This window comes from Siniperca chuatsi, linkage group LG11 (genome assembly GCF_020085105.1).
Source record: "Siniperca chuatsi isolate FFG_IHB_CAS linkage group LG11, ASM2008510v1, whole genome shotgun sequence".
Taxonomy (NCBI): domain Eukaryota; kingdom Metazoa; phylum Chordata; class Actinopteri; order Centrarchiformes; family Sinipercidae; genus Siniperca; species Siniperca chuatsi.
The window spans coordinates 17,605,007-17,632,866 of NC_058052.1; the positions used below are offsets into that span (position 1 = coordinate 17,605,007).

Here is a 27,860-nt window from a genome sequence, read left to right on the forward strand (position 1 = left end):
ATTTTTGTTATTGATTAATCTGCCACTTAGTTTTCCAGTTAATCACTTAATCAATTGGTTTATAACATGTCAGAAAATAGGGGGAAATGCCCATTACAATTTCCCGGAGTCCGAGGTGACATCTTCACATCGCTGGACCAACAATCCAAAACCAAAGATATTCAATTTACTATCATAAAGGAAAGAAAAGCAGTAAATGTTTACATTTGAGCAGTTGGAACCAGTACATTTTTGTCACTTAAAAAACGGAATAAAACCTTAAACGATTAATCGATAATCAAAATGCTTGCCGTTTAATTTTCTGTGGATCAACTAATTGATTATTTCACTAATTGTTCCAGCTCCAATCCAAAGCCTGTAAAACACTACCCTTCAACTTACTTCACATAACTATTTTCGTTGCATCCTCATAATCAACAGTTTTGATTACTTTTTTATTTGTTTGTAGTGTTGATGAGAATAACATTATTATTATTGAAAATATTATCATACAAATGTAGGCTATGAATGTATCTTTAATTTCAATATGCGTAATGTGTTGTTTTTTCACTGCTAGTGTGCCTCAATGAAAACAATGTGAACAAATATAGCAAGAGGCAATTCTGGGGTTCAAGTCAACACAGACCGTTAGAAGTTTAAAGATTTATATCTGCACCTGGTCAAATGTGGCCTAGACGTGAAAAAACAGTGAAATCTCACAAATAGAAATAGAATAAAGAAAACAAACAATTTCTGATTCATAGTCTGATACCTGTTGTGCCACGCAATTTGTTTGCCCTTGTAGCGCCCTCTAGTGGCCGATTTGATTGAAACTTTCAGGGTATGTTTCTGGTACTTATGTGGACATATCCTGTAAGTTTTGTGATGATTGTCCCAGCGGTTGTTGACTTTGGGCCATTTAAGTGCTGAACCACACCCTGTTTGAAGTTCATTGGTCAATATCTTGAAAACTATATAAGATATCAAAGAGCTTTATACATCGTTGATTAAGCTTCGTCCAATAATGATCCACCGAAAATGTGGTAGCAATCCCACCTACGGTTTAGGAAGAGATGTCAAAAATGTGTTTTTCACAAAATTCAAAATGGCGGAAAATCTAGTTGGGTGGACTTTAGTGGTCTAAGAGGCTTTTTTGTAGAGCACATGGAGCTGGACTTGTGACAGAAATTTCAAGTCATTCGGACTTACGGTGTGAGGAGCGTGGCCTGTTCAAAATGTTATTATTGGGCCTTAAATACAGCGCCACCATGCGGCCGATTGGGCTCATATTTCTGTGGAAGCACATGCACATCATTTCCAATTCCAATTTCCAATTTGAGCATTTGCGGCAGACAACAAATAATAATAATAAGAAGAAGAAGAACAATATACCCGCAAAAACACAATAGGGGCTTGAACCCCTAATAACATTGCCTGTCTGTGGCCAGTGCAATTAATAACGTTGGTATAATTTAGAGTTGATGTGAGGAGGCTGTATGAAGAAGAAGGCAATGAAGGTACTGCAAAGTACATTTTCCATTGTAAACATAATAAACGACTTATGGATTGATAGGTTATTTACATGGATACATTTGCTATAGCCTGAAATGACAGTTTAAACCGCGAAAAGTGACATTATGTTGGAAACTTCCCTAATTACGGCCACACGTGATCACTTTGACAGAAGGGAGCGTCGCATGCGGACTCACTTTATCCTTCCGCCAGAAGCACGAAATAACTCGTTTGTTGCGCTTTTAGGGTTAAAACTATTACATATGCCAGTAGTTGTTCATCAGCATATACTAGCAATTATTGAAACAATATTAGTTAATACTGCATTTGCCGGTTTTAATTGAACGGAGGAACTATATAGTGAAGGCGGTGGGATATTTGTTCTAAAATCCCAGCCTGCTCTACCTTCTTTTTTTCCTTCAGTGGAGGCCATGATGGGAGCCTGAGAGTTCAGCTGGAGCGAGAGGAACGAGAGGAACGAGAAAAGAAGATGATTCCCCGGGACGGAACTGTCAAACCAATCTGTGCAGATTTCTGATCTTTGTATAGTCTATATACATTTAAGGTGGAGCCTGTCACTTTTTTTCAGATGTGTTCTTGGCAATCAGTCGATGACAATGTTGAATCGTTAGGAGGTTTTTGGATCGAAAAAGGAGGTAGCATTAGCTATTGTTGCTAGCTAGCTGCGCGGCAGCTAGTTAGCTAGCTAGCGAGCTAGCTACGTCTGAGTGACTGGATACGGGTTTCGGGAACCGGTGAGTTCTCTATTCTCTCGCTGTCAGTCGCGGCGGGTTGGACCGTGTCTGGCATCCAAAGGTCTTCTGAGGACTACTGCATGTATTTTATTCGGGGGTATTTGCAAGACGAATTGCAGGATTGGGAAAGTCGGGCCTGCACGGAGGAGCAGAGCAAGGCCCGTCTTTATGATCCAGAGGAAGCCTTTCTAATCCTACCGACAGCCACTGCTAACTCTGCTGGCTAGCACGTCTCTGCGAGGACCTGCAAAATTCAGAGAGCAGCCAGCGACCGAGAGCAGGACTTCGACATACACGACCAGACAGCCAATACTAGAAAAACCTGTTTTCATCATTTACCCCATATAGACTCCTGTCACCTGCTACAATGGCTGCTATTATAAAAGAAATGGTCAGTCGGAACAAAAGGAGATATCAAGAGGATGGGTTCGACCTGGACTTAACATGTATCCTTCCTTATGTTCCTTATTTTCACAACACCCGGGACCTTGACTAGTAATGTGTAATAGTTGCATTGAGTAGTGGCGCTGGAACCAGAAATGTCAGTGGAGTAACGTGAGGTAGTTAGCTTCCTTGCTACTTAGCTAGCTAGCTAGTTGGTCAGACAGCGCAGCTTTGCTGTCACCCAGCATGTTTGAAAGATGGTGGATCTGTCAAACCAGCACACATAAATGTCACAGTCATATTGTAGCTGTAAAACCCCTTTTAACTGGACTTCAGTGTGTGTTTAAAAAACAAAACAAACGACAGGGCATTTAACTTGCATAGCAGTCACCCAACGGTGGAGCTTAAGGTTGTGAAATTGTTAATGGAATTAAGTCATTTTTTTTTTTAATCAGTTGGTGTTTGAAGGCACGTAGATGGTGTCTAGTATTTATCTAATTCCCTTCTATTTAATTTTTTTATGTTCATTAATCTAGAAAGAATATATGTAACTTCATTATATGGTAGTTTTCTGGTTTATGATGCAAATAGTCCAACAATTGCCATACATCCCTGATGTAAGCTCATCTTGCCTCACCTCACCTCTGTCCTCTATCGGTGAGTATTAATTGATGGATTTCAACAAATCTTTGAAAAATCAAATTAACATTTTCCATTCCCCACATTCCATAAGAATTGCTATTTCTGGCCTCTCTGCAGAACTCATTTCTCATCTATTACCACTGATAATAGTTGACCTGGTTCACTAGTGCAGTATCGCTGGTACTAAAGTTGGTTCTTTTACTTATTTGGCTGGTGATGAGCTATATTAGCATCTGATGTGGTTGACCATGGACATCTAAATGCAAAATCTTATGTGTGACAGTGCTGAGAGAGGTCATGGTTGCGAATGTGCACATGATTTTGTATCAGGATGTCAAACCGCCTTTCGGCCTTTTGAGTCCTCAGTTTGATATTTGTGGTTTCAGATCTGAAACAAGTAGTGAGTTGATCGACACAAGATAAGTCTGCAACAGTTTTTACTATAGATTGTTAGCTGTTATATACATATAATGAAATATATAATATATATGTAATATGTTATATTACTATTTTATGCAAAAATTCAGTTTCCAGTTTCTCATTCTCAAAAAATTGAGACGAGAAAAGTATTTGGCAGATTAATCGATAATGAAAATGATTGTAAGTTGCAGCACTATCTGCTTCTGTACAGCATGTAAAAAATTAAACAGGCCTTGGTATTTTGTTGCATTAACTTGATAACATTGCTGAGTAGCCTAAAAGAATGGAAATGTAAAGCTGAGTGCTAGTTACTATGATTCAATACTGACATATTCAGTCAGAACTGTCAGCTGGGATGTATGTGTGTCTGCAGATGCTGAAAGGTGTGAATCACAATGTTTGATCAGATGTTTCTCACCTGGTTTTGTAATGTGGTAAAGATTATGTCAGTGGCAGGACTCTGCGTTGTGCCACTTAAGCTTTGTGCAGGTGTGAAGAGGGCACGCCACTCAAAAGTGGTATCTTTCTTTGGCTTGAAGTCTCCTCTTGTTCAGATGTGGGCCCTTTTTGAACTATCCCTTTTATCATTTTTGGCATGGTGTCTAAAAACAATATGGGCTCTCTGTAGTTATGTAATGCAGTATCGCAGTTCTGGGAATTGCCCTTAAAATAGAGTTGCCAGTGATCTTGTATCAGTGTTGCTGTCTGAGTGCTCTCTCCCTCTCGTACCCTCTCAACCCACCACCTCTCCTTTGCTCTTTTTCTTTACAACTCCCACTCTAATTCTCCCTCACTCTGCTTGCCCCCTTGCCTCTGCTCTCCTCCTTTCCTGTCCTCCCCACCCCCTCCTCGCTCAGCGCTCGCCGGTTCCCACTCTCCCTTTTCCCCCCTCTATTGCTCTCAGTTGTGGATTTGGCGTATGCATAGAGCTGAGGCAGAGCTGGCTTTAAAGAAAAGGCGTGCCTGAAATGGCAGATTTTCCTTGTTGTGTCCCCCCCCTACTTGGGGCTCCCGTCAGGGGTCCCGTATGTGCGTTTCCTCCCAGCTGCAGAGACCAAGCCCCCCATGCCCTGGGCTGAGGCTCTCCTGGGAGCTCTGGAGCTTTTTAAAAACACTTATAATAGTCTGACTGAGATAACTTTGCCAGTAGGTCCAAGGGTTACAGTAGCCCATCAAACAGCATAGAAAACCTGTATTTGATTCCTAATTAGGTCTTTTAGGCATTAATGGATGGGATTATGGCACAGTATGTACAGATAGACTACTCTGTTGTGAGCTACAGGGAAGTAGCTTGGCACTATGCAAATACCACCATAAATTTGCTATTGGGCTTGTTGAATTAATGCATCAAGGTGTTGAGCATACCTCAGTTGCGTTAGTGCACTTAGTGAGTTCCTCTTACAGGGGTTTATTGAAGACTGCCATTTAGCTCACTTCTCTCCAGCAAAAAAATTTTGAAATTGCATTAATCCTTGTATATGTGTCTACTTGTTCTGGATTCAAACATTTTTCTAAAGTAGCAGGTCTATTGATTAAACAAGGAACTGTATATGTGTGTGCACTGTGTGTGTACCATGAAAAGTTCTTGTTCTTGTGGATTTTTGCATCTGCATGTACTTGTATGTGTGCACACTAGCAAAGTTGAATATTGTGTTGAGCCAGCCGCGCTTTCTCACCAGAGTTGTCAGATGCGTGTGTCGAATGTTTCTGACCAGTTAAAAAGTGATTTGACTCCAGAAAAATAAGGTCTGCTCAAAATAAAACAGACACATCCAATTAGAATTATTCAGCTTTTCTATTTTTGACACCGTGGCACAGGAAGTGTAAGAAAAGGTTGCCCTTTAGTCAGTGGTTAAAGTGTGAAATCCCACAGCTTATGGCGACAAGCAGACTGTAGTTACAGGTAGGCGTTCAGTGATGTAAGGCAACTGTATAGGCAGCCAGGTGTAGCACGAGAAAGGCAGTGCAACCAGAAGTTAAACTTTTAGTGTGATCTGGTGTGTGTGATTTTGTCCATCACTGAATGTCATAGAAAACACAACTACATCTTACTGCTGCATTTACAACCTGTAAGTCATAACACAAGGGATTTTTGTTTGATGAAACAGGGTTTTTTTTGGGGGGGGTTTCCCCTACCTGTGTGTCTTCATGTTGCCTGCGTTCAATCTCACAGATATTCTGATTGGTCCGGCTGAGCTCAAAAGCGAGATAAGCCGAACATTTGCGATCATCCCAATATAACTTTGGGCTCTAAAAATAAATGCAGGTCAGGGAGCGGAGACTCTCCTCGTGCACCCACATGTGGGCCTGGCTCGTGCAGGAGCGCGATTACTCCTGTCCTCTCTGCATGCTTCTCACTGTCAAGGCCATCTGTCACAACACACACACACACACACACACACACACACACACACACACACTGATCAGCATCCCTCCTCTGTGCTCCCATCTATCCATAACTACAATGACACCTTCATATTGACATTGGCTGAAACCTTTTCACGCTCTGCTGCTCATGTCTGCATTCTTGTAATTGTGCTCTAATGGCAAATTCTTCTAGATTAACTTCTTTTAAATAACATTTAATTTTAGTCTTGTTACATAGCTATTGAAAGGAAAGGTAGACCTACTTCTTTAAGTTTAAGTAGATGTGGTGCTGGATGCCTGCCTGCCTTCCACAGGCATGCACAAAATACATTTCCTTGACCCCTGCCTGAACAGATATCTACCCAAACATCATTGCTATGGGCTTTCCAGCAGAGAGACTCGAAGGCGTGTACAGAAACAATATAGACGATGTAGTACGGTGAGTTGTATTGCCTCTGCTATGTGATCATAGAAAAGGGAAATGTAAGACAAAAGCATCTTATTATAGAGTATTTATGTTTATTCATTTTGCTCTGGTAGTTGATTTATAAATATATTCTCTATCTGGTTATGTTCTCTCTTGCAAACAGGTTTTTGGATTCAAAGCATAAAAACCATTACAAAATCTACAACCTGTAAGTGTTACATGTTGTTCGTACCTAAACTGCTCTTTGTTTACTTAATAACTTCCTCTGTATGTTCGCTAACTGTTTTTTTTTGTTCTTCCCATTTCAGCTGCGCAGAAAGACACTACGATGCTGCCAAATTTAACTGCAGAGGTAGGCTGCCTAACATGCTCTATAGATGCTTTCCCTCGTTTAAAAACAAAAAAACAAAAAAAAAAACCCTGAAAGCCTGATTCCACGCAAGGCTGATTAAAATCTCACAAAATGTCCACTGTGTCCTTCTCCCTGTCTTGTCTCTGACCTGTCTGCTCTCTGTTCCTGTGCACAATTATTATTTTTTTGCCTCTCTGGTTACAACTTTGCGTGGGCCTGCATCCCGTCATGCATCAGTTGCACAGTACCCCTTCGAAGACCACAACCCTCCTCAGCTGGAGCTAATTAAGCCGTTTTGTGAAGACCTGGACCAGTGGCTCAGCGAGGATGACAATCACGTGGCGGCCATCCACTGTAAGGCCGGAAAGGGCCGCACTGGAGTCATGATCTGCGCCTATCTCCTCCATCGCGGCAAATTCCTGGAGGCCCAAGAAGCGCTTGACTTTTACGGTGAAGTCAGGACAAGGGACAAGAAGGTGAGATATCAATCGGTGACCAAATGTCTTAACACAACAGCTCTTTATCACTTCAGATCAATTGTTGCAAATAGAGCTGCAACTAATAATTATTTTCATTATTGATTAGTCTGCAGATTATTTCCTTGGTTAATCATTTTGTCCAGTTAATGTCATAAACGTTTGAAAAATGCCATTTGAATTTTTCCAGAGCCTAAGGTGACATATTCATAACTGCAGTTTACAGTGATATAAATCAGAGAAAAGTATAAAATACTCAAAAGAGATGGTGATTTGTGCTTTCAGGATCTCTAAACATTGTTTCTGTTGTTGCAGGGAGTAACAATCCCGAGCCAGCGCCGCTACGTCTACTACTACAGCTACCTACTGAAGAACCAGCTAGAGTACAAGCCGGTGGCGCTCCTCTTCCACAAAATGGTGTTTGAGACTCTCCCTATGTTCAGCGGGGGCACCTGCAGTGAGTCACGCTCATGTTCAACTTTAACTCCAAACTAGGGCGTAGGCAAGCATACTGCTGTTCAAATGGAACTAGAGGCTTGGATGTGTTGTGCATTGTAGGGCTCACCCACGCTACACTTTAGCACCATAGAACAGAGCAGGTCATCTACGGTAGAGTTGAGTCCTCCTGTACTGGGATTTTAAAACCGAATCAAGTGTGGCTGAATTTGCTGCAGTATTTTTGTACCTTTTGACTAACAAGGTCAGCTTCTTATTGATTAAGTCCTGTTGTTGCTGCTTACAACAAGGCCAACTCATTCTCTGCCTGCTTTAAAAAAAAAAAAAATCAAAAACTTGTTGAATCAGATCCGCTCTGTTTGTCATTTTGGATTTTTTAAATGTTATTCTCATGTTCTGTCACTGAAGAAAAGCACATGAAAACAGAAAGTGATGCCTTCTAAGAATTTTACCTCCAAACAAAAGTTGAGCAAGGAAGTATTGGAGGTATTGGAGCCATCTTATTTGATTTTTTATTTTTTAGGTTCCTCAGAAGGATTGCCTTTATAGGAGTCTGGCTCTGTGTGCTTTCAGTTGTTCCTCTATTTAATACTTTTCTGTGCACAGTATTCAAAGGAATTACAGTATACACTGTTTAAACAGATTAGAGCACTTAAAGCCTTGCATGAGGGAAGTAAACTGTGCACTCACACACTGGACAGTACACTAAAAGCGAGTTTTATGTGCTTTACTTGAACATTAACAGGAAGTAACTAAAAGTCAGTAAAGGAATTAAATATTTTGCTCAGTGATTCACAGCAGTCGAGTGTTAATGTCCCTCTAGCTGTTTCAGTCACCCAATCATGAGTATTTACATATCACTGCATGTTTGCTCGGAGATTAAGTGGTATGACTTTGTTGTAAAATGGTGTGTATGCAAACAGTGGCAGAATGACACAGACGCAAAGCAGTCTGACTCAGAATATGCTTGATTTTTAAAAGTGTGTTGAAACCAAAACTTTATCAACATCAATACTGATTTAGCTTTCCACATCCAAAAAAGGTAGTTAAAGTGTTTGTGAGACCATGGGTAAAATTTCTAAGCACATAATGACATTTATTTTTAGTGTCCATGTCCATATTTTCTCAACATGTTAACGCTCAAACCTGTTTGAGTTGCACAATGCTTTTCTTGTTTCTGAATTTGTCCATTTTCAGCTGTCGGTTAGAAAAAGCACCTTCTTCCTTTTTTATTTTTGTGGCTTTTTCACTCTAACACCTGACTGTGCTGAACATCCATGGCTGGACTCTTTCCTCCTAACTCTCCCATTACAAAAAAAAAGTCCATATTCTGAGTTTGACGTCTTAATACATGTACACACACATCGCCCTTTTCTAGCCTCCAGGTTTTAGCTCACTTTACCACAGTGATAAATAGGAAAAGCTAGTTTCATAATTCTGTAACAAATAACATCACACATTTGTTTGTTAAATTCACCAAAGAAAACTGATGTTTTGTGGTCGTTTTATGATCGTGAGCAATCTCAAGTTCCCCCTTTCACTCCAGGTCCCATGTAAAATGTTTAAGATGCACACCTTCACTTTAAAGCCACGTACTGTTTGTTGTTTTGTTTTTTAGAAAAACTATGTAGAAGCAGATATCTGTAAATATGTGTGTGGAGCTCATGTGTTTGTGCCTGCTGTGCTGTCAAGCCCCTGACAGACCAGCCAGGTCCTGTTTGTGACAATCTCCTTCTTTCTCTCTTAGGGGACAGTACCGTTAAGAACAGGAGCGAGCCAACCCCTCAGGGCTTCAAGAAAGGGAATTGGCATTGGGGTAAATGAGCCTTTCATCCATTATTATTTTTTCATTCATTTCCTTTTTTATATGGCCCCAGAGGTCCACCAGGCTGGCGTAGTCTGAGTTAGACATGTTGCCTAACAGGATAGGACTAGTTTACAGGCATATGATGTCATCTCCAACACCACACCCTCCCTGACAGGAAGAAGGAAGGGTTAAAATTCCTCTATATACAACGCGTTGTGCTGGTCCAAGACTGTCAGAATAGAGTCCTATGTCTCTGGTTCTGGGTCTCTTTGGGTGTTAGATTTTGTGGTCTGTTAGTTTCCCTCTCTGCTCCTTAATTTTAATGTTTTGCACTTATTTATTGGGGGGAGGTAGTGGTGTGCTGAGCTGTCAAACTCATGTAATAATACTGGTATCCTGTCTTGCTCTCTTGATCTCACTCATTCTTCTTCTTGTGTTTTCTGTCTCTTCCCCCTGACAAATCTCATAATCTTGCCCCCCCTGTGCAACGTCAACACTTTTTGCAGATCCCCAGTTTGTGGTGTACCAGCTAAAAGTGAAGATTCACACGTCGAACCCTGCTCACACGCGGCGTGAGGACAAGCACATGTTTTTTGAATTCCCCCAGCCGCTGCCAGTTTGTGGAGACATCAAAGTGGAGTTCTTCCATAAACAGAATAAGATGATGAAGAAGGTTAGTTGTGTTGGGGTGCGTGTGTTCAGGGGCTTTCATTGTAGTTTCATTTGCTTGGTCCTTGTCCCTGAGCTCATTTCAGCTGTTGATTGTCATGACGTCTGCTAGGCCAAAGAACAATCAGTAGGCTTTGACAAGCATTTTCTTACTTAGCTGGGTGTCAACAATTTTTTTTATTTATTTATTTTTAAAGAATAAGACATGGCATTCTATATATCTATAGATAGATAGATATACTTTTTTTTTTTGTCAATAAAACCCATGAAAGACCAAAACCAAAAATGTTACTTTTTGTGTTACCAAAGCCTGATAATAGCTTATTCCTCTGTGCCATAGACCTCTTTTGTTGTCCAAAAACTATTACAAACGCATCATTTAGCCACACCGTCACCACTGGTTGACAAGTTACTTCATTACCATGAACATGGACACTGTAGTTTCTTTTTAGTCCATCCTGCTGCTATAAATACTCACTAACGCAACAAATGTATATTAATCCATGGCTGAAAACAGTCCCCCAGAAAATTCAACTATATATAACTATATTAACTCCTGTTTGAGTAATGTTTGCTTAAAATTACTGAGCCTATTTATTTTAATGAAACTGTATTTGTAGTAGTTTTTAAAGATTTACGTCTTTGAGTAGAAACAACTGGGCTTTGGGCCGAGTGCACAGACTGGGTCGGAAAGTATTAAGAGACAGGCACAGTGTTGGTTTGTTTGTTTTCTAATGGAGAGTTATTGACGACAAGAAAAACATAGAATAATGCAAACCTTACGTAACTGGACTGAGTCCATAAACAAATGTTATCAAAAGTTTCTTTTGAATACTCTATTTCGCCCAATTTCTCATTACATCTCTCTCATCACCTCTGCCCTCCAGGACAAAATGTTCCACTTCTGGGTGAACACCTTCTTCATCCCTGGACCAGAGGAGAGCGGCGACAAGATAGAGAACGGGGCGGTGAACAATGCAGAGAGCCAGCAGGGGGTACCGGCACTGGGCCAGGGCCAGCCGCAGAGCGCCGAGTGCAGGGACAGCTGCAGGGAAAGCGGCAGGGAAAGCGACAGGGACAGGGACTACCTCATCCTGACGCTCACTAAAAACGACTTGGACAAGGCCAACAAAGACAAAGCTAACCGCTACTTCTCACCAAACTTCAAGGTAAAGATTTAATTTAAATATTAGCTGGGTAAATGGATGGATTATATGGATTGATAAGTATGTTATTGAATAAGCTTAATTCCTTTGCTTTCAAATCAGTCTGTGTTTTTATTGAAAGAGCAATGAAAAGACTTATGATTTATTTTTAGTGCACAGAGTGAAGTTAGTCTTAATTTGCAATTTCAGGTGAAGTTGTATTTTACGAAAACCGTGGAGGAGCCTTCGAATTCTGAAGCAAGCACTTCAACATCCGTCACCCCGGACGTTAGCGACAATGAGCCAGACCATTATCGATACTCTGACACCACTGACTCTGATCCGGAAAATGAACCTTTTGATGAAGAGCAGCACACGCAAATCACAAAAGTGTGAACTCTTTTTAAACAGGAAAAGAAGAAACTATACACCAGAAAAAAAAGGAGAAAACTTGAATATAAACTCAAAAGAAGAACCTTTTGTCCCTTCCCTCCCCCAGACGGCAATAGAGTATCATCATGTCAAATGCCAATTTTAGGGAAAAAAAGATAAATATCCTGACCAATATATTGTTTTTATTTTTTTTTTTTTTCTTTGGCACGCCCATGTACCATGTTTGAGGTATTGACACTGTTGCCCCATGGGAAAAGGTGCTGTAGCATATATATATATATATATATATATATATATATATATATATATATATATATATATATATATATATATATATATATATATATATATATATATATATATATATATATATATATATATATATATATATATATATAAAAAAACAAAAAAATCTCAAACAAACTTTTTTTGTGTCAAAGACAATGGAAAGAGTACCACAATCAGGAGACGGGAGTTGAAGTGTGGGAGAAGTTAGAATGATATACTAGGACTATGCTGCTCCTTCTCCTGTCTAAACAAAGGCCAGTGCTGCAGTCACTTTGTTTTCACTCCCTCTCTTCTCCTCCCCCCTTGCTCCTCATCTTTTACTCTCCCTCCTTCCCCTCCATCTTATACTCCTTTACTGTGAATGCTTCTTGTGCTCTTTGCAGGCTGTCTCACGTGACTTTTGGTCTTTGTGCAGTGCAAACTGCATGCGGGCAGTGGGTTGGGGGTGGGCGGGGTTTTGAAGAGGCTGTGATGATGTCTAAAGCATTGCCATTCCTGTTCCCACTGTGTATACGTTAAATTATGCAGAACAAGGCATCCCATGTAATTGTTAATGTTTTTTTTATCCTAAGATAATAAAAGTATAATACACAAAACAGCAGGGAGACAAGTGTTTGCAATAATGTCAACACTACATTTAAAGGACAATGGTGATTTGCATGTATTGGAATTGGCGTCCATCCCTAATAAATGTATGCAATGTTGTCTTTTCTTAAAGAAACCAGCTTTGAGATGTGTCTTCTGCGTGCAGTTCCCCAGTGCTTTGAGTCATGCTCAGAAAATTACATCAGAGGTTTATGTAATATTCTCCCCTCCACCATTCGCAGTTCATGAAAATCATGCAGAATGAAAAATAATTTTTGTAATATGCAGCTGTCATCAAACAGCAAGGCCAACGCAATCTTTAACTTGACACCATTGCTGTCAACTGAAGTCAAAAGTTTAAGTGACAGTACCCAGCCGCCGTAATCTGAATTTGAACGAGGTGGCGCAGGTGCAGCGAGTCGGGGAGGAAAATGTGATGAGAAAAATGCTGTAAAGCAGGTTGTCGGTGCAGCTGCTGGAGCTGTGTTAACAGTAACTTCCTGCTTTAAAGGTCAGCGCTGCAAATAGTGGGTGGGACCTGAGGTAGGGAAGTGATGGAAGGATTATTATTAAAAGTTCAACTGAGGGCGAAGAGCCCATTTCAAACAAGAGACTCAAGCTCAGAGCTGAGCATCTACTTTAATGGCAGTCCATCAGTGAGAACAAGCATATAAATCTGTTGAAGAGGCACAGCAACAGTTTGCTTACATTCAAACTTGACTGGTAAAGAAGTTCGCACAACTCAGCTTTCACTTTAATGGCTTCTTAATAGATGGGATGGATCATTTATGTTTTGATTTTTCTGCAAAGTAACATATTTCCTGAATTGATTTAAAAGCAAACTGACCTCTGATCTCTGATTTTAAAAAAAGAAAAAAAAATTGTGAGCCAAAAGCAGCATGATCTCATAACATCAGTACTGCATGTGAAGAGTGGTTGCTGCTGGTTAATCGAGGCATTCTCCACATGAAATGAGCAGAGGAAGGAAAGACTACCAGCCCAGGAGGGAGGAGCGCAAGGCCTCTGGTAGACGAGCCTGCTCTGCTCACAGGCTTATGCGACTCCCCAAATGAAAGAGTAACAGGATTAACGACCATGTCACTGTGATAGGAGAGCAGAGTGGCAAGACCCTGGCTAAAGCATGGCCCAAAGTCTCCTGATAATAAAATAAAGTATGAATTAAACATATATATATTTATATATAAAATTCCACCCCCAGAGGCAGGCAGTCACATAATCCCCTTCTGCTCTATTAAGACTTGGTCCTCAGCTCTTTTGGTTGATAGAGACATCAAAGCCAGCCAGTGCAGGCTGAGCTGAGGAGGAGGGAGAGACTCTGGTAGATTAATAATGAATGTGCTGTGCTGGGTTGAGAGAGACCAGAGAGAGATGCCTCACCTCTCCACAGGCAGGCGAGACTGAAGAGAGCAGAGAGAGCTGACTTCAGTTGAGTCCACATCTTTGCTTTTGATTGTCCTCCTCATCACATACAGAAACACCGACGCAGAAGCAGCATCTGAAATATTAATCTAATCAAAATACAGTTTCATTTGTATGTCTTGAGCACCGGCTCTTTCAAAAGATGTTCGTTTGTTTGAATATTTACATGAGAATTTCCCTCCATTATGTGGGTCGTTTATTATACAGCCAATTAAAGATGCAATACGATACACGATTTTATGGTATGACATAAAAAGAAACATGAACATGAAATTATACAGTATGTATTGCATTTACAATCTATTGGTCCACTTCTCCCACTAAACCTTATGTTAGTCCATTATGGAAGCCCATTTCCAACAGGAAAATTATGAAAAAATGTATGAAAATTTAGACATGATACAAACATAAATATTCATGTTTCATTCTACTTTTCTACTTATTCAAGTTATGAAATACTAGGCAAAAGCTATAATATAGTAGGTCAAAGTTATGTGATACTAAGTCAAAATTTGGAGATATAAATCTAAGTAATGAGAGACTAAAGGCCTGGTTACACCAGCATTCAAACTGGTGAAATTTCATGGCAAATTTCATTCCAATGGAATTGCTGTGACAAGTACATTCGCTTGCAGTTGCGAAGTAAATCTGTGCGGAATTTTTACGTTGAGTTCAACTTTGTCAAACTTCGACCAGTGAATTTGCGCCATTGACCACTAGCAAGCCATGTTGACCAGTGAGTGGACGGAGAGCTGGTGAGTCCAAAATGGAGGAAGCTACAGTATATGTAACTTATTAGCTGTGTTGCACAATTCACCTCTATCAGAGTATTAACTGCTCCTAAAAAGAGGAATGATTGTTTTATTTCTGTGCTTATGTCTTCATAACTATGTTCTTTCTGAAAATGGCAATATAAATATAAATATGTTTTGTTTGCAGACAGTATTGAGACAGGAGTCAGTGGTGCAAATACAAGTAAACAGTAAACAGAACAGTAGAGAGAAAATAGAGAGAATCTCCGCGAGCTATTGTGACTGACTAGCGCTAGCTCGGCTTGCTAGCGAGTTAGCTTGCCAGCTACAGAAGATCACCAACTAGCTCTGTGATAGTTACTAAGTCACCAAGCTTCAAGAACCAAATATTTTGCAAGGATGCACAGATTTATTTCACCGTACCACTTTCTGGTGTGACCAGGCCTCAAGTCAAAGTTATGAAACTGAATCAGAAATCTGAGATTGTATGTTAAAGTTATGACTTAGTATCTCATAATATTGACTTGCCATGAGCATTTAACATGCACAAGTTTTTGTCTTTTGTTTTTGTTTTGTTTTTTCTGGCGGGTATGGTCTTCCATAGCCCATGCATCAAACTACTTGAAAAAGCTAACACCAAAATATAGAGATTTAAGCATAGTATTATGACCATATAAGGGGGTGGGGGAGTGTGTGTGTGTGTGTGTGTGTGTGTGTGTGTGTATGTGTATGTGTATGTGGTGAGGGGGTCAGTCTGGCCTACAAAGAGAAGATAAGCCCAAGCTGGTAACCCCATTTCTCTTCCATCTGTTGGTAGCAGTTGTAGAGCATGGCTGCACTCACCAGGACCTGGCAACCCATCCCCCAAGCCCTCTTTCTCTGGCTGACTGCACAGCTGTGTTACGTTTGGATTAGGCCAAGAATAAAACAGGAAGTAGAAATTAAACAAAAGCTTAAACACACACACACACACACACACACACAGTGTAAGTTACCAAAGACTCAGCAGCAGCAGCACGAGTGACAGCCTGTGGAAAAAGTGCACACTCCCACACGTGTAGACCATCACACTCACACACACAAATATAAAATTATGAACAAAGTCATACTCTGCCTCCCACAGACTCACATAAGCCCAGGCACAGAACCACAGGCATATCATTTCTCTGTGCCCACACTCATGCTCACACATATGGTCTTTTTACATGCTTCTCTGCCTCTCCTCTCTTCGTGGTGGTCTGCTGCGGCGGCTGATGAGGAAAACTAGCAAACACACTCAGTCTTGGAGCATGTCAGCGTAATGATGCTAATATGGGAGTATTTTGGTTATGAGGTGACACGCAAACATTATGTTCATAACACAAATGACTATGAATGAGATAAAGATAACATAAGTTGCTTTGATTATTTATGCATCCACTCTGATTATTATGCAAGGTGGTTCAATAGTGCCAGAATATGGCTTCCAGAAATGTAGAAACACTTCATTTCTTGCAGATTTTTTAAATTAATCCACTACATTAAAGCTGGAATCCCATCCAGCTTTTCTTTGAAGGAAATTAAGACGAATATTCAAACAATTACTGCTTTTTTCAGCATGTTATTAAACTTATAGTTTCAATCAATGATTTTTGTTTTAATGTTTTTATGCAAGAATGTTGATTCATCTCTTTTAGGTCAAACGTCATGAATACCTTATGGTCAAAAACAGCACAAGACTCTCACGTAAAAAAAAAAAATCTGCCTATGAAAGTAGCATCCAAACAGTATAAATCCGAGTAAAAGAAGAATACATTAGGTGTTGAATATTATCCCTCCTCTATCCTTGCATAACATTTTAGCTCTCAAAAGCCTCATTATTTTCTCTGCTGTGAACTTGGTCCCACTTTTAGAAAAGCCTCTGTATGGTTTCTCTTTTTGTGTGAATGCACCAAAATAGCCAGGCAATAGCACGCAGGAAGTACGTTAAATGAGGAAGTGGAATTAGGAAGGAGATAATTGGAAACACGTAGCTGTACGTACGTACGCATGGAGCAGCATAGAGTTAGTTTGGCTGACAAGGTGCATTTGATGGAAATCCATTAAAGTGCTTCTCGTCGTGAGTTGGATCAACTGTTAATGAATATACGGTAAATGTTTTCAGATGTTATTTTTACTGTCAATACCTGAGTCACCTAATGAGTCACACAAGCTCTGTTTCTGTGTGTGTGTGTGTTTGTTGACATGGATATGCCAGCATGCTTGTCATTCTGTGAGTGTTTATGTGTCTTCATGGATAAGAGAAGCACATGGAAACACTTACTGTATTGCTGTCGCCACTAACCCCTCCCCTTCCTACACACACGCACACACACACACACAAGTACTTGTTCTCTCTTTGTGATCAATGAAGAGCACATGTGTGTCTATTGTACTGAATAATAGTCAACATGCATAACCAGACACAAAAAACATGGACAGAAGCACATCAGCTTTACCATAGGGCTCTACATACTGTACATTCAGCCAGCACAGTATACATGCGTGCGCACACACACACACACACATTTCTACAACAGGAACTTGCTTTCTATGATAGTGAAAAGTGCTCCTGCTGCAGGGCTTTTATGTATATCTATGTGTATTTGTGTGCATGTGAAAATGTACGTTCATACACCAAAGTGCATTATATCAGACTTTACTTTGACAGGCTCTGTTCTACCTGACTTTTACCCTGAAATCTTAGAGCGGGTGTAATCCTTCCCCCGAGCCTCCTCCTCCTCTTCCTCGCTCTCTTCCCTCTCTCCATCTAGTGTCATCAGGAGGGTAATATGAGGCATATGGCTGCTGATGACAGTCCCTAATCCTCACGCTGATGACTGATAGTTACCCGCGCACTCCTCATCCCCATCTCATCCTTATATACCAAGAACAAGGGAGGGAGACGCAAGCGTGTCGGCTGTTACTCTTTGCTCAGCCTCCGAGTCCCTCCACTCTCTGTCTCTCCCAGCTGAGAGTCATTATCTGAAATGACTGATGTGAGAACGGCTGATGGACAAGACCGATATTAGTGTTTGCGCTGGAGAGTGAAAGTTACAAATGATACTGCAGACTCTCAGAGTTTCAGAGAAGAGACATTCAGGGTTCTACAGTTCATGAGATGCATCAAAAAAGCATATACTGTATATCTAGAGAGGATATAGTTAGAATAAGGGATCCAAAATCCTGTCACACTGAAGTTCTGGTGGTTTTAAAAGGGTTCGTTTATATTTGTTACCAAAACTGTGACTTTCCATTGATCACCTTTAGCCAATGATGCATGCAGAGACCAGTCTGCAACATTCAGCATTGCAGTTTCAGGTCTTGTGGTGGTTTGAAGTGAGCCTATCATTGCATTTCCATCCACCTGTTTTTATGCTCATTTTCAAATGATTTTTGAGTTTTCAAAAAAACGGAGTGGAAACACTGGAAATTCAAAAAAAGTCAATAATATTGCAAAAATGTTTGTATGCTTGGCTGAGGTTGTAAAGTTGGTTTATTGATTAAAACTAAAATGCGACAAAGCGTAATGGAAACAGACTTGGCGAATAAATCATGACGTTCATGAAGCATGTGACTTAAACATCCACTGAAGAGACGAACATAGTGGCAGAAATATTTCCATTACATTTTCTACATGGTTTCCATCACTTGAGGTTTAACTGGCACTCTTTTAACTGTCTCATTGTGCCCTCTTCTACTGCAATGGTTTAATGGCTTATGGTCAACTTTTCATTTGTAAGAGGAAGAATGGGTTAATCCTTTTCTTTAAAGTTACATAGTCTCGCTTTAAAGACTGTGACAGTGATGTTTGCCATACACCAAGGCCTTCAGTTTACACAGATATGCACATACATATTTTTTCTTTTCTAATAATAAAAAAGAGGCTTTTTTATTTTGGCCATATACTCTGTGTTTAGTTTACATACATAAGATTCATTTGCAGCGCAATTTGGGATTGAGTGTCTTACTCAGGGACACTTAAAGGAATAGTTTGATATTTTTAGAAATACTTTTATTCACTTTCTTGCAGAGAGTTAGATGAGAAGATCGATACCACGCTCATATCTGTCCATTACATATGATGCTACCGCCAGGAGACGGTTAACTTAGCTTAGCATACAGACTGGAAGCAGGGGAAAACAGCTAGCCTGGATCTGTCTGCTAAGAACAAAATCCATTTTAAATTTAAAGGATTTTCACATTTAAACCACCAACCAATGGTCAACACACTTGCCTGAGCTACAGTTTCCCAGATAGTATGTCTGTTTCCTTTTAGATGAAAATTAAATTATTTCTTTTAAATTTAATTTTACAGGGTTTTCAGCACAAATATTTTGGGGTGGGTAAACCTACATCTTGTGTAAACCCAAAGGCTTCTTTTTCAACTCGTTTCACAATATAAGGCATTTATTTAAACCTTCCTTATTGACTGCAAAGGTTTATAGGTAAAGCTATTTTCACCGTATTAGATGATACCTCTGGAGAAGTAGTATCTGGTGTGTATATGTACATACTTATACAAACAAGTGACATACTTTCTGGAGGCCTAGTGGATGTCAGTCATGGGAGTGGGTAAACATGGTCTGTCCTCTCATTTAAAGCCTGCCAGTCAGCCAACCACTCAACCAGCCCTGGAACCAGCCAGCCAGAGCTTTTTAAAGGCCCTGTGATTTGACAGAATCCCGTGGGGGGAGACGGGGGATTAGGATTAGCAGCTGTTTCCCCTCAAACACTGGAGAAGATACGCTACAGCTACACCACGCTGATGGCAAATTAATAGATGAATAGAACATGCGTGCGTCGACTCAGATAATGTGCTAAAGCTCCCCATTTCAAAAATAGTAAGGAAGGTGTCCTTTTCTTGAACCCAGCTGTGTGGATCTCTTGTCACTCACATACTGAGTAGCAGGGAGGGAAGCAAAGGCATATTGCGGCCGTGAGAAAGGTTTAAACATCATCACTTTAATCTGGGAGCACAAAGCCAGCTACAGATTATGCTTCTGCCTCTCAAGCGATTCGGCTGCAGATCCGGTTTAGATGACCCCCGCTAACACCCTCAGAGACAGGGGCTTTTAACCCCAAACAAACACTGATAGCAAGCCGCCATCAAATGAGAACACACAGCATGCACATACACACACACAAACATATTATGCACATCCATGGCATGCACAATGACTGTACCCACCCACAGCATCCAAAAACACATACATGAAGGCGCACACACACACACACGGGACACCCATAGCACATGCTCACAGCCACAGACAATAACAGATAAACACACAGGCTTATGTCAGTTCCACTTGCATCCATTTCAGGTTATTAAGCAAGACACGAAAAGCCCAAACTGTTGCGTAACTAACAGGTTTTGAGGTAAAAATGACACAATTGCTAGTGTGAAGAGACAGCACACAATTCAGCCGTCCCTGATTCTGTCACAGAGACCACCTAAAGTGAGGATGACACTGCTGTGATGCTGGCAAGAGTTGCTGAAAAAATAAATGGCACAAATGCGCATGTGAATTATCTAAAGGTTTTCATCAGGATCACAGAGATAAATTCAACAGATGCTGAACTCCTCTGCTGCTGACCTCGTGGACCTGTATTACCTGTATTAAAGGAGCTGAAGCACCCAGACAAATTTTTGCTCAGTCTTTTTTAAAGTGAAGCACCAACCACACAATTAGGTCGTTGTGAGTTAATGACTAGTCTTCGCTTAAAAAAACCTTGGAAGGCCACATTGAATGCAGAAAGAACTCAATTCTACCCGTCTAGCATTTCCTGCATATCTGTCCAAATATCGAACAATTTCAGCTCACAGGATTGACATAATTTACAATATTTTCTTTAAAAAAAAGATACCTCATTTATATTTAATTGGAAATATGCATTATTTAAAGCTATCGACACTGAACTAGAACTTAACCTTTGCTAAAGAAAGACAGACACAGAGCAAACGGAAATGGAAAGAGGGAAAGCGAGATATAGGAGAGAAAAAGGATATAAAAGAGGAGCGTATTCAGCAGCGGTTCACCACAATACACTTGAGACCTGAAGGATGAGTCAGAGAGGAGATGGCCATGTCAAAGAAAATTGTAAAAGCAAAAGACAAAAGAAGGAATTTTCAAGCACAAGTAGCATTCTGTTTGAACTTAGCCCTTGATTTTGAACTTGGAGAATAACATTATACAATGTCATCAGTCAGCCTCTTCAACTCACCAGAGCTCATGGAAAAGTTATTCTCTGGCGTGACAAGGCTGTGTGGGTTTTTTTTTTTGGTTTTTTTTTGCCAGTTTTTGCGCAACACTTCAATGAGAGCCTCAAACTAATTGGTCTCACCCCCACTCCACTTCAGCCATTTGTGTCTTTACATAGAGCAGATCTGGCAGATTTTTTTTCACACTTTACAATTGCAAAGCTTAACCACTCAAACCACATGGAAAATGTCCTCACACCCATAACTAACGGTTACGTGTGTGTGTGTGTGTGTGAAAGAGAGAGAGAGAAAGAGGTAAAGAGAGTGAGAACACACCCTGATGTTTCCTGTCTCCAAATAAAGACTAATGGCTTGTGTGTGCATGCGTGCGAATACAGTATGTGTGTGTGTGCTTGGATACCTACATTCTCCACTGTGTACATCACCAGGTGTTGCTAAAGTGCAAATTTAAGATGTAAAAAAAAAGTAACACTGACATATTTAAATAAATGTCAGTGCATTCACATACATGGAGGACACACACCACCTGCGACATTGCCACCCCCAGCTGGGTGGGATGATGTTTCTGCATGAGCTCCAGTATGTGTCAGATAAATCAGGACAAGAGGACAAACCTCAAAGCTGCTGTGTATTTATTCTGCAACATACAGAGCCAGATTTGATCAGATTTAATATAAAAAGCATCACATACAGAGAGGAGGTGCACAGTATCAGCTCTCATCTCTATGATGTCTTACGTGTTCTGATGCAATAGCAAGGAGACATAAACACGCCATTTGTTTCACAATAAACCTGAAATCACGTTCTTTCTGAATGATTTCAACCATGACAGAGACTTCCATCGGATAGAAAAGTGCTGAGGTTTCACGTCTGTTCACTTCCTCTGTGATTTCTAGAGAGAGAGAGAGCATGTGCATGTATGTGTGTGAGATAGAAAGAGAGTGAGAAAGAGAGGCCCTATCTGTACTTGAACACTCACCACTACCACAAATAAGTGAGTGTGATTCATCGCTTCCTTCCTATTAAGCATGACTAGTGCAAGAGCAGAGGGTTTTAACCAAATGCTACAGTTCACCAGGCTCTCCACCCGTCTGCATGCATGCATGCACTATATGTACAGCACGTGTACACACACCTGCACGTCTTTTTTACATACAAAATACTTATTTTTACTTGATGCTTCTCTGGTAATTTAAGTATTTAAATGTGTGAAGCTTCTGTGCGTGTGTGTGTGTGTGTGTGTGTGTGTGTGTGTGTACGTGCAGTATGTTTTGTATGTGAGAGGGCCTCCAAAAAGTTCTGCTCTCGACCTCTGGTGCCATCTGCCAGTGACAGGGCAGAAATGCAAATCAGATGCAGGCAGATAATACACCACGCTCGCTCCCTCCATTAGAGCAGCCTACAGAAATAAACTAGGTCAGACAGACCAGCAGCCAGCTGTGTGTGTGTGTGTAATAAGGCACATGCGCCTCTCTTTGTGTGGGGAGACAGCTATACATGTGTGTGTGGGGGGGATGGGTTTCGAGTTAGCATTGAGGGTTCATAATATCCTTACTTGTGATGCTCCACACTGAACAGTCACAAGTAACATATAGGTAGACAAACAGCTGCTCTTCCAGTCAGCACTCCTTTAAAGATTTCAGACAGAGAAGGCATTTCTAGGCTGTGTGACAGGGCAAAGGAGCTGGGTGACAAATAAAGGCTCTTATCTGAGGCTGAAATTAGCCAGCCAAAGCGCAATTGATAGGGAGCGTATTAAACTCTCGAAAACGAACCACCCGGGAGGGTGATGCAACGCAGAGGCAACGCTGCCGTAATGCAGACAGATGCGTCCTCCTCTCTCATATCGCCGCGACGCCTCTGAATTATGAATGAGGCCTCGTGCACCTCTTCAATGCAAAAGGCTTCTTCTCTTCATGCTCACAATATACTGTTTGTTTTCGTTAATGCGTCGCACTCAAACGTAGCCTCCCATCGTCATTGTTGGTTGTGCTAAAAATCTTAAATAAAGGTTCAGATAGTGTTAGAGAGACGTTTTTAAATCCCCATGTCTGAGGACAGTTAAACTGCACAAAGCAAATGGCATGTAGGTGCACTAAAACCTGTCACACATAAATCAGAGTTTATTTACCTAAAAGACTTTGTATGTCTTTGTACTTTCATAAATACACAGTGAAACCAATCACTAGTTTTAAATGTGCTATTGTCACAAAATAAATCTAAATTTAAGTTTCTTTTACTCATTCTATGTGATAAACATGGAGCAATATGAGCTGAATAATAAATGATTGCATGCCTTTCAGAATCATTTCAAACGTGGGCCTTCTATTTATAGAAACATTTCCTTCTCCAGCTAACTTTCTCTGTTTTCTTTCTTCCTCCAACTGATTTCAGGCACAGATTGTAAATTCGGTCACAAGGGAGGGTCAATGATTCTCATTTCCTGCAGTTTGGTCCTCTTTAACCAAATGACTCTCCACTCCCTGAATTCTCTGAAGTTCCTCTGAGATATCTGCAGCCGCTTGTGTGTCTGTATGTTGGTATGTATGAATCTGTGTGTACTTACTTACCAGTTTATAATGTGCATGCGTGCAGTGTGGCATGTGTCTTTATGCATGTGAGCATGATGCATGAAGTTAGACAAAAGGCAATGTGAGATGAAAAGGTTAATATTTTCCAGGCTGGTGGGTGAGAGGTGATAGCTTTGTGTGTACATGTGTGTGTGTGAGTGCTGTGTGTGTGTGTGTGTGTGTATGTGTGTGGGTTAGATTACACATTACACATGTATTTTCTGTGTGGGTGAGTGAGAAAAGTTTCATGTAAAATGTTAGCGTTCTCAGGAAAGTTGATTCATTTCACTGAAGTGAGTATGCTACATGAGATTTATTAGTTGATCTTTGTCTGATTGTTAGAATATCTGAAAAAAGTTGTCAAATCTCAAAAAAGATTTCAAATCTGGTGGAACATTAGGTTTTAGGTTTGTTGTGGATCCAGTAATTTATAAAGGATTTATCATTAGGAGACAATTTTGAACATTTTCACTGATTTCTCAAGAACTACTGCACTTGAAAAGAAAGAAATCTGATGCATGGTCCTGTGATTGTCCATCACTGTCTTTTGATTCGAATACAGATGCAGATACAACATTTCTGAAAATTGTTATTAAAATAACAAAGTGAAAGGATTGTGCAACCTTGGCAAAATTATGTGCTCACCAATGTTAACCTATTCCGTCATGTACTCCCATAGCCCTATACAGATGAACTCACCCTTCATCGACACCACCCGTCATGTTCCAAATGTGTTCGTTTTAACTGATTTTAAAGTGGATGTTGTTTAAAGGGGCAATAAGTAAGATTTGGCTAGAATTTTATTAAAAAACATTCAAAAAATGAACTAACCTTATCAACAGAATGTGAAGAAAAAACAGTTCTGGCGTTATGTCAGTGACGTAGCCCGCTCACCTGGCTCCGGTTCTGGTGCACGTTCCGGACACAGTCAGCTAAAGGACTGCTAAGTTAGCTGAATGGCTAACTGAGCTATCTAGCTAGCAGCAGTTAGCATCAGTTATGATCTGATATGTGATATGCTGCCCCCTATTTTTTTGGAGTATGGACAGATGGAGAGTAGTCTCAATTCTTACATACTGCCCATTTAACACTGTAAATGATATAAAAGTGTATATTCTTACGATATTTTTTTCATACAGTTGAACTTTCAATTTTTAGGTAATTTTGGTCATGTCTGCTTTTATACTACTACCACTTGAAGAAGCAGAAGCTGGATGTTTCAGCCATGTATCCAGTACTTTTAGCTAACTATTTCAAGCATTTATCCATTGCTTATAGTTAACTATTTCAACCGTTTATTCATTAATTTTAGCTAACTATTTCAAGCATTTATTCATTACTTATAGATAACTAGGCCTATTTCAACCTTTTATCGATTACTTTTAACTAGCTATTTAGTAATTACTTTTAGTTAACTGTTTCAACTTCTCTGCTTGCTTGCTAACTATGTTAGTTTTCACATACTCTCACTTGCAACACACAGGTGTTACAGTTGACTCAATATGTGGATATATATTTTCTATTAACATTCACATCTTCTGCTCTCAGAAATGAGAGAGGGGTTGTCCTAGAGGTCAGAATGGTTTGGACAAAGGACACATGACTGGAGTGGACCCACTCTGAGTACAGAGAGGACAGGTAAAGGACAGGACAGGCAGGGCTGGGATCAGTTCGGCCTGGCCTACAGGCTCAGCTCAGTCTCTCCCTGCTGCCGCTCTTTTTTGATTAAGTACCTAACTGGATTTTTCCAACACCAATAGTCCCAATAACTCCATCTCAAAGGGATATTCAATCGGCATTATTCTTGTTTTTCCTCTGTGCTGGAGAAAAGCACTCGGCACAGTTTTGAACAAGACATCCAATCTGCCCTCGTCTCTATTGTCTTCCCCACAAGACAGCCCTGTGAATGAATGCTCTTGGCCAAATCCCCCTTCCATGTGCAGGCACAGACTCCCTTACCCACAGATACGCTCGGCTCTAATTAGGCAGACCGCTAGATGTGTTGCGGGGGGAAATCTCTCTGCACAGACATATCGTCTAGTGGCAGCTTTACAGATTTACGTCTTTTCATCTAGTTTGTGTGCATGTGTGTAAGCCGGTGCTGAGGGAGAGAAACACAGGGAGATATTGTAGTTGTTTTTGATGATTTAGTGACGAACACAATCTTTACTTTTAATGTATTGCACAAAACAACACTCAAAGAAATGTGTGAGTATGTGAGCGTGTGAATGTGTGTGAATGTTGCACGGCCTTACACAGCCCTGGCGTTCATGCAGTTACAGAGTGTACAGTATGCTGCAGACTTACAGAACTTGCTGAGCATTCCCCTGAGACCTGCGTCATCAGCACAGAGGTTATTTCCTGTAGTTGAAGAGCAGCATGACTCTCTTCCTGTTCTGTGTGTGAAGAAGCATCAGATTTGTCCCACCCAGTTCCAGTTTCTTCTATACTGGACACAAGTTACAAGGCAGAAAAGCAGTTAGCAATATATGTTTTTCCCTCACATTAGTTATTTCCTCTTTCATTCAAGATATCCCAAATAAAGATATCCCTGCCTGTATTATCATCGTCCAATACCACGGTTTCAGCACCTGAACATGAGCCCTGAATACCAAAACTGTGAATCTCATCAGTCTGGTTCTTTTCAAAGTGAATGTTTCAAATATTCACTTCAAGACGGAAAAAGTGAAAACTGTCACAGTGGCTATGTTTAAATGTCAAAGTCGCAGCAGTATAGCTGCTCTGAATTGAAAGAGCCAAGCCAATCCCTTTTGGAAATATAGTTTTCACATTCACTCTCAGTGCATTCATGGGTTATGATTACTACCTGTAGGCCTAAAAGCTTTGGCTCTATAAAAGAAGTGCTACAGCTCAAGTTAAAGAAGAAGCTCAACCTCAAGGAAGTAAATATGAAATATGAAGTAATCTTCCATGACATGCTTGAAATTTTAAATTAACAAATGCATAGTGTACAAAACATGGCACTGACATGCATGCAATACAATTTCTGGAAAAACTTGTTGCTTTGCTTGTTGTTTTGAGTTAACACCGTTGTGACCCAATTTCCAAAAAAAGACACAGTGCATCGTGACTATAGTTAACTAAATCTATGAAACACGCTATAATGCAATACAGAATTAATTAACTTCAGCCTACAGAAGCAATCACAACCACTGAAGTCTCCTCTCTTTCTTTCTGGTGCTTCTTTTACCCAAAGAGACTGTTACCTACTGCTTCCCCAACTCATCTCTTCCCTCTTCTTCTGTGTCCCTGGGGAGGCTTTGCAACACGGTCCCTTCCAGCAGCTTCCTCCTAACAACAAAAACATTATCTTATTCTATTTTATTTTTTTCTCCCTCCATCTCAGTGGAGCTATTACTCTGCCTTATTCTGCATATGACCTGGGGGCGATGGGAGGCGGAACACATTGGCCACAGATGATAATGTCTTTCCACAGAGCTGAAATCTACAAGCTGCACTTCTCTGGTGGTGGTTTTGCAGTTATTTGGTTTTGAGTGGTGCTCTCAGTGTGGCCTATTGGTAAATGTTTTATATGCTATTATTACATTAAGCATTAGCTGACTCAAAACAGAGAATGAGGCACCAAAATACATGCATTTGTGCCAAGAAGACCATGTCCAATTCATCCACTTGTTTATCCTCAAAGCTAGCAGCTGAGGGAGAAGGCCATCATGTTTACTTCCTACATTTGAATTGTATGAATGTCCACAATATGTTACTGTCCTTAAAAAGATTTTTTTTCTCTTTTCATACTGTTAATCCATCTTGTAAAGAGTTACATCTCTTGATAAAAGAATGAATGATGAAAAGCTGCAGAACCAAACACATTGTCATTGTTTGTCATTGATCCAGCATGGTCTACTTGCTTTTTCAAGTTTGGCGATGCACTACATATTAACTCTGAGATTGTATGGAAATAGTTCCAAAAAGACTAAGAGTCTACAGCCATGCTAGTGTCTCTGTGAGGCTGTATTTAGGCACAGCGGTGATTTGAGCTAAATGCAAATGTCAGCATGCTAACATGCTCACAGTGACGATGCTAACAAGCTGATGTTTAGCAGGTACAATGTTTATGATGTTCATCTTAGTTTAGCATGCTGGCATGCTAACATTTGCTAATTAGCACAAAACACAACATAAGCCTACATCTGAGACCAGTGGGAATGTCGTTTGTAGTTT

General features: G+C 40.4%; 1 protein-coding gene across 1 annotated transcript; it reads left to right on the forward strand.

The window, feature by feature from the left end:
- Positions 1-1,762: 1,762 nt before the first annotated feature.
- Positions 1,763-12,793, forward strand: ptena (phosphatase and tensin homolog A). The gene is made up of 10 exons (XM_044213324.1): positions 1,763-2,692; positions 6,414-6,498; positions 6,650-6,694; positions 6,795-6,838; positions 7,076-7,314; positions 7,630-7,771; positions 9,518-9,586; positions 10,084-10,250; positions 11,134-11,415; positions 11,602-12,793. Exons 1-10 carry the CDS (start codon positions 2,614-2,616, stop codon positions 11,785-11,787), a joined length of 1,338 nt encoding a protein of 445 aa, XP_044069259.1. The 5' UTR covers positions 1,763-2,613; the 3' UTR covers positions 11,788-12,793.
- Positions 12,794-27,860: the final 15,067 nt, after the last annotated feature.

Excerpts from the sequence above, each read along its gene's own strand:
- ptena (XM_044213324.1), top strand. The coding sequence starts at position 2,614 with ATGGCTGCTATTATAAAAGAAATGGTCAGTCGGAACAAAAGGAGATAT. Across the intron at positions 7,315-7,629 it reads TCAGGACAAGGGACAAGAAG|GGAGTAACAATCCCGAGCCA; the intron begins GTGAGATATCAA and ends CTGTTGTTGCAG. Across the intron at positions 9,587-10,083 it reads GAAAGGGAATTGGCATTGGG|ATCCCCAGTTTGTGGTGTAC; the intron begins GTAAATGAGCCT and ends CACTTTTTGCAG.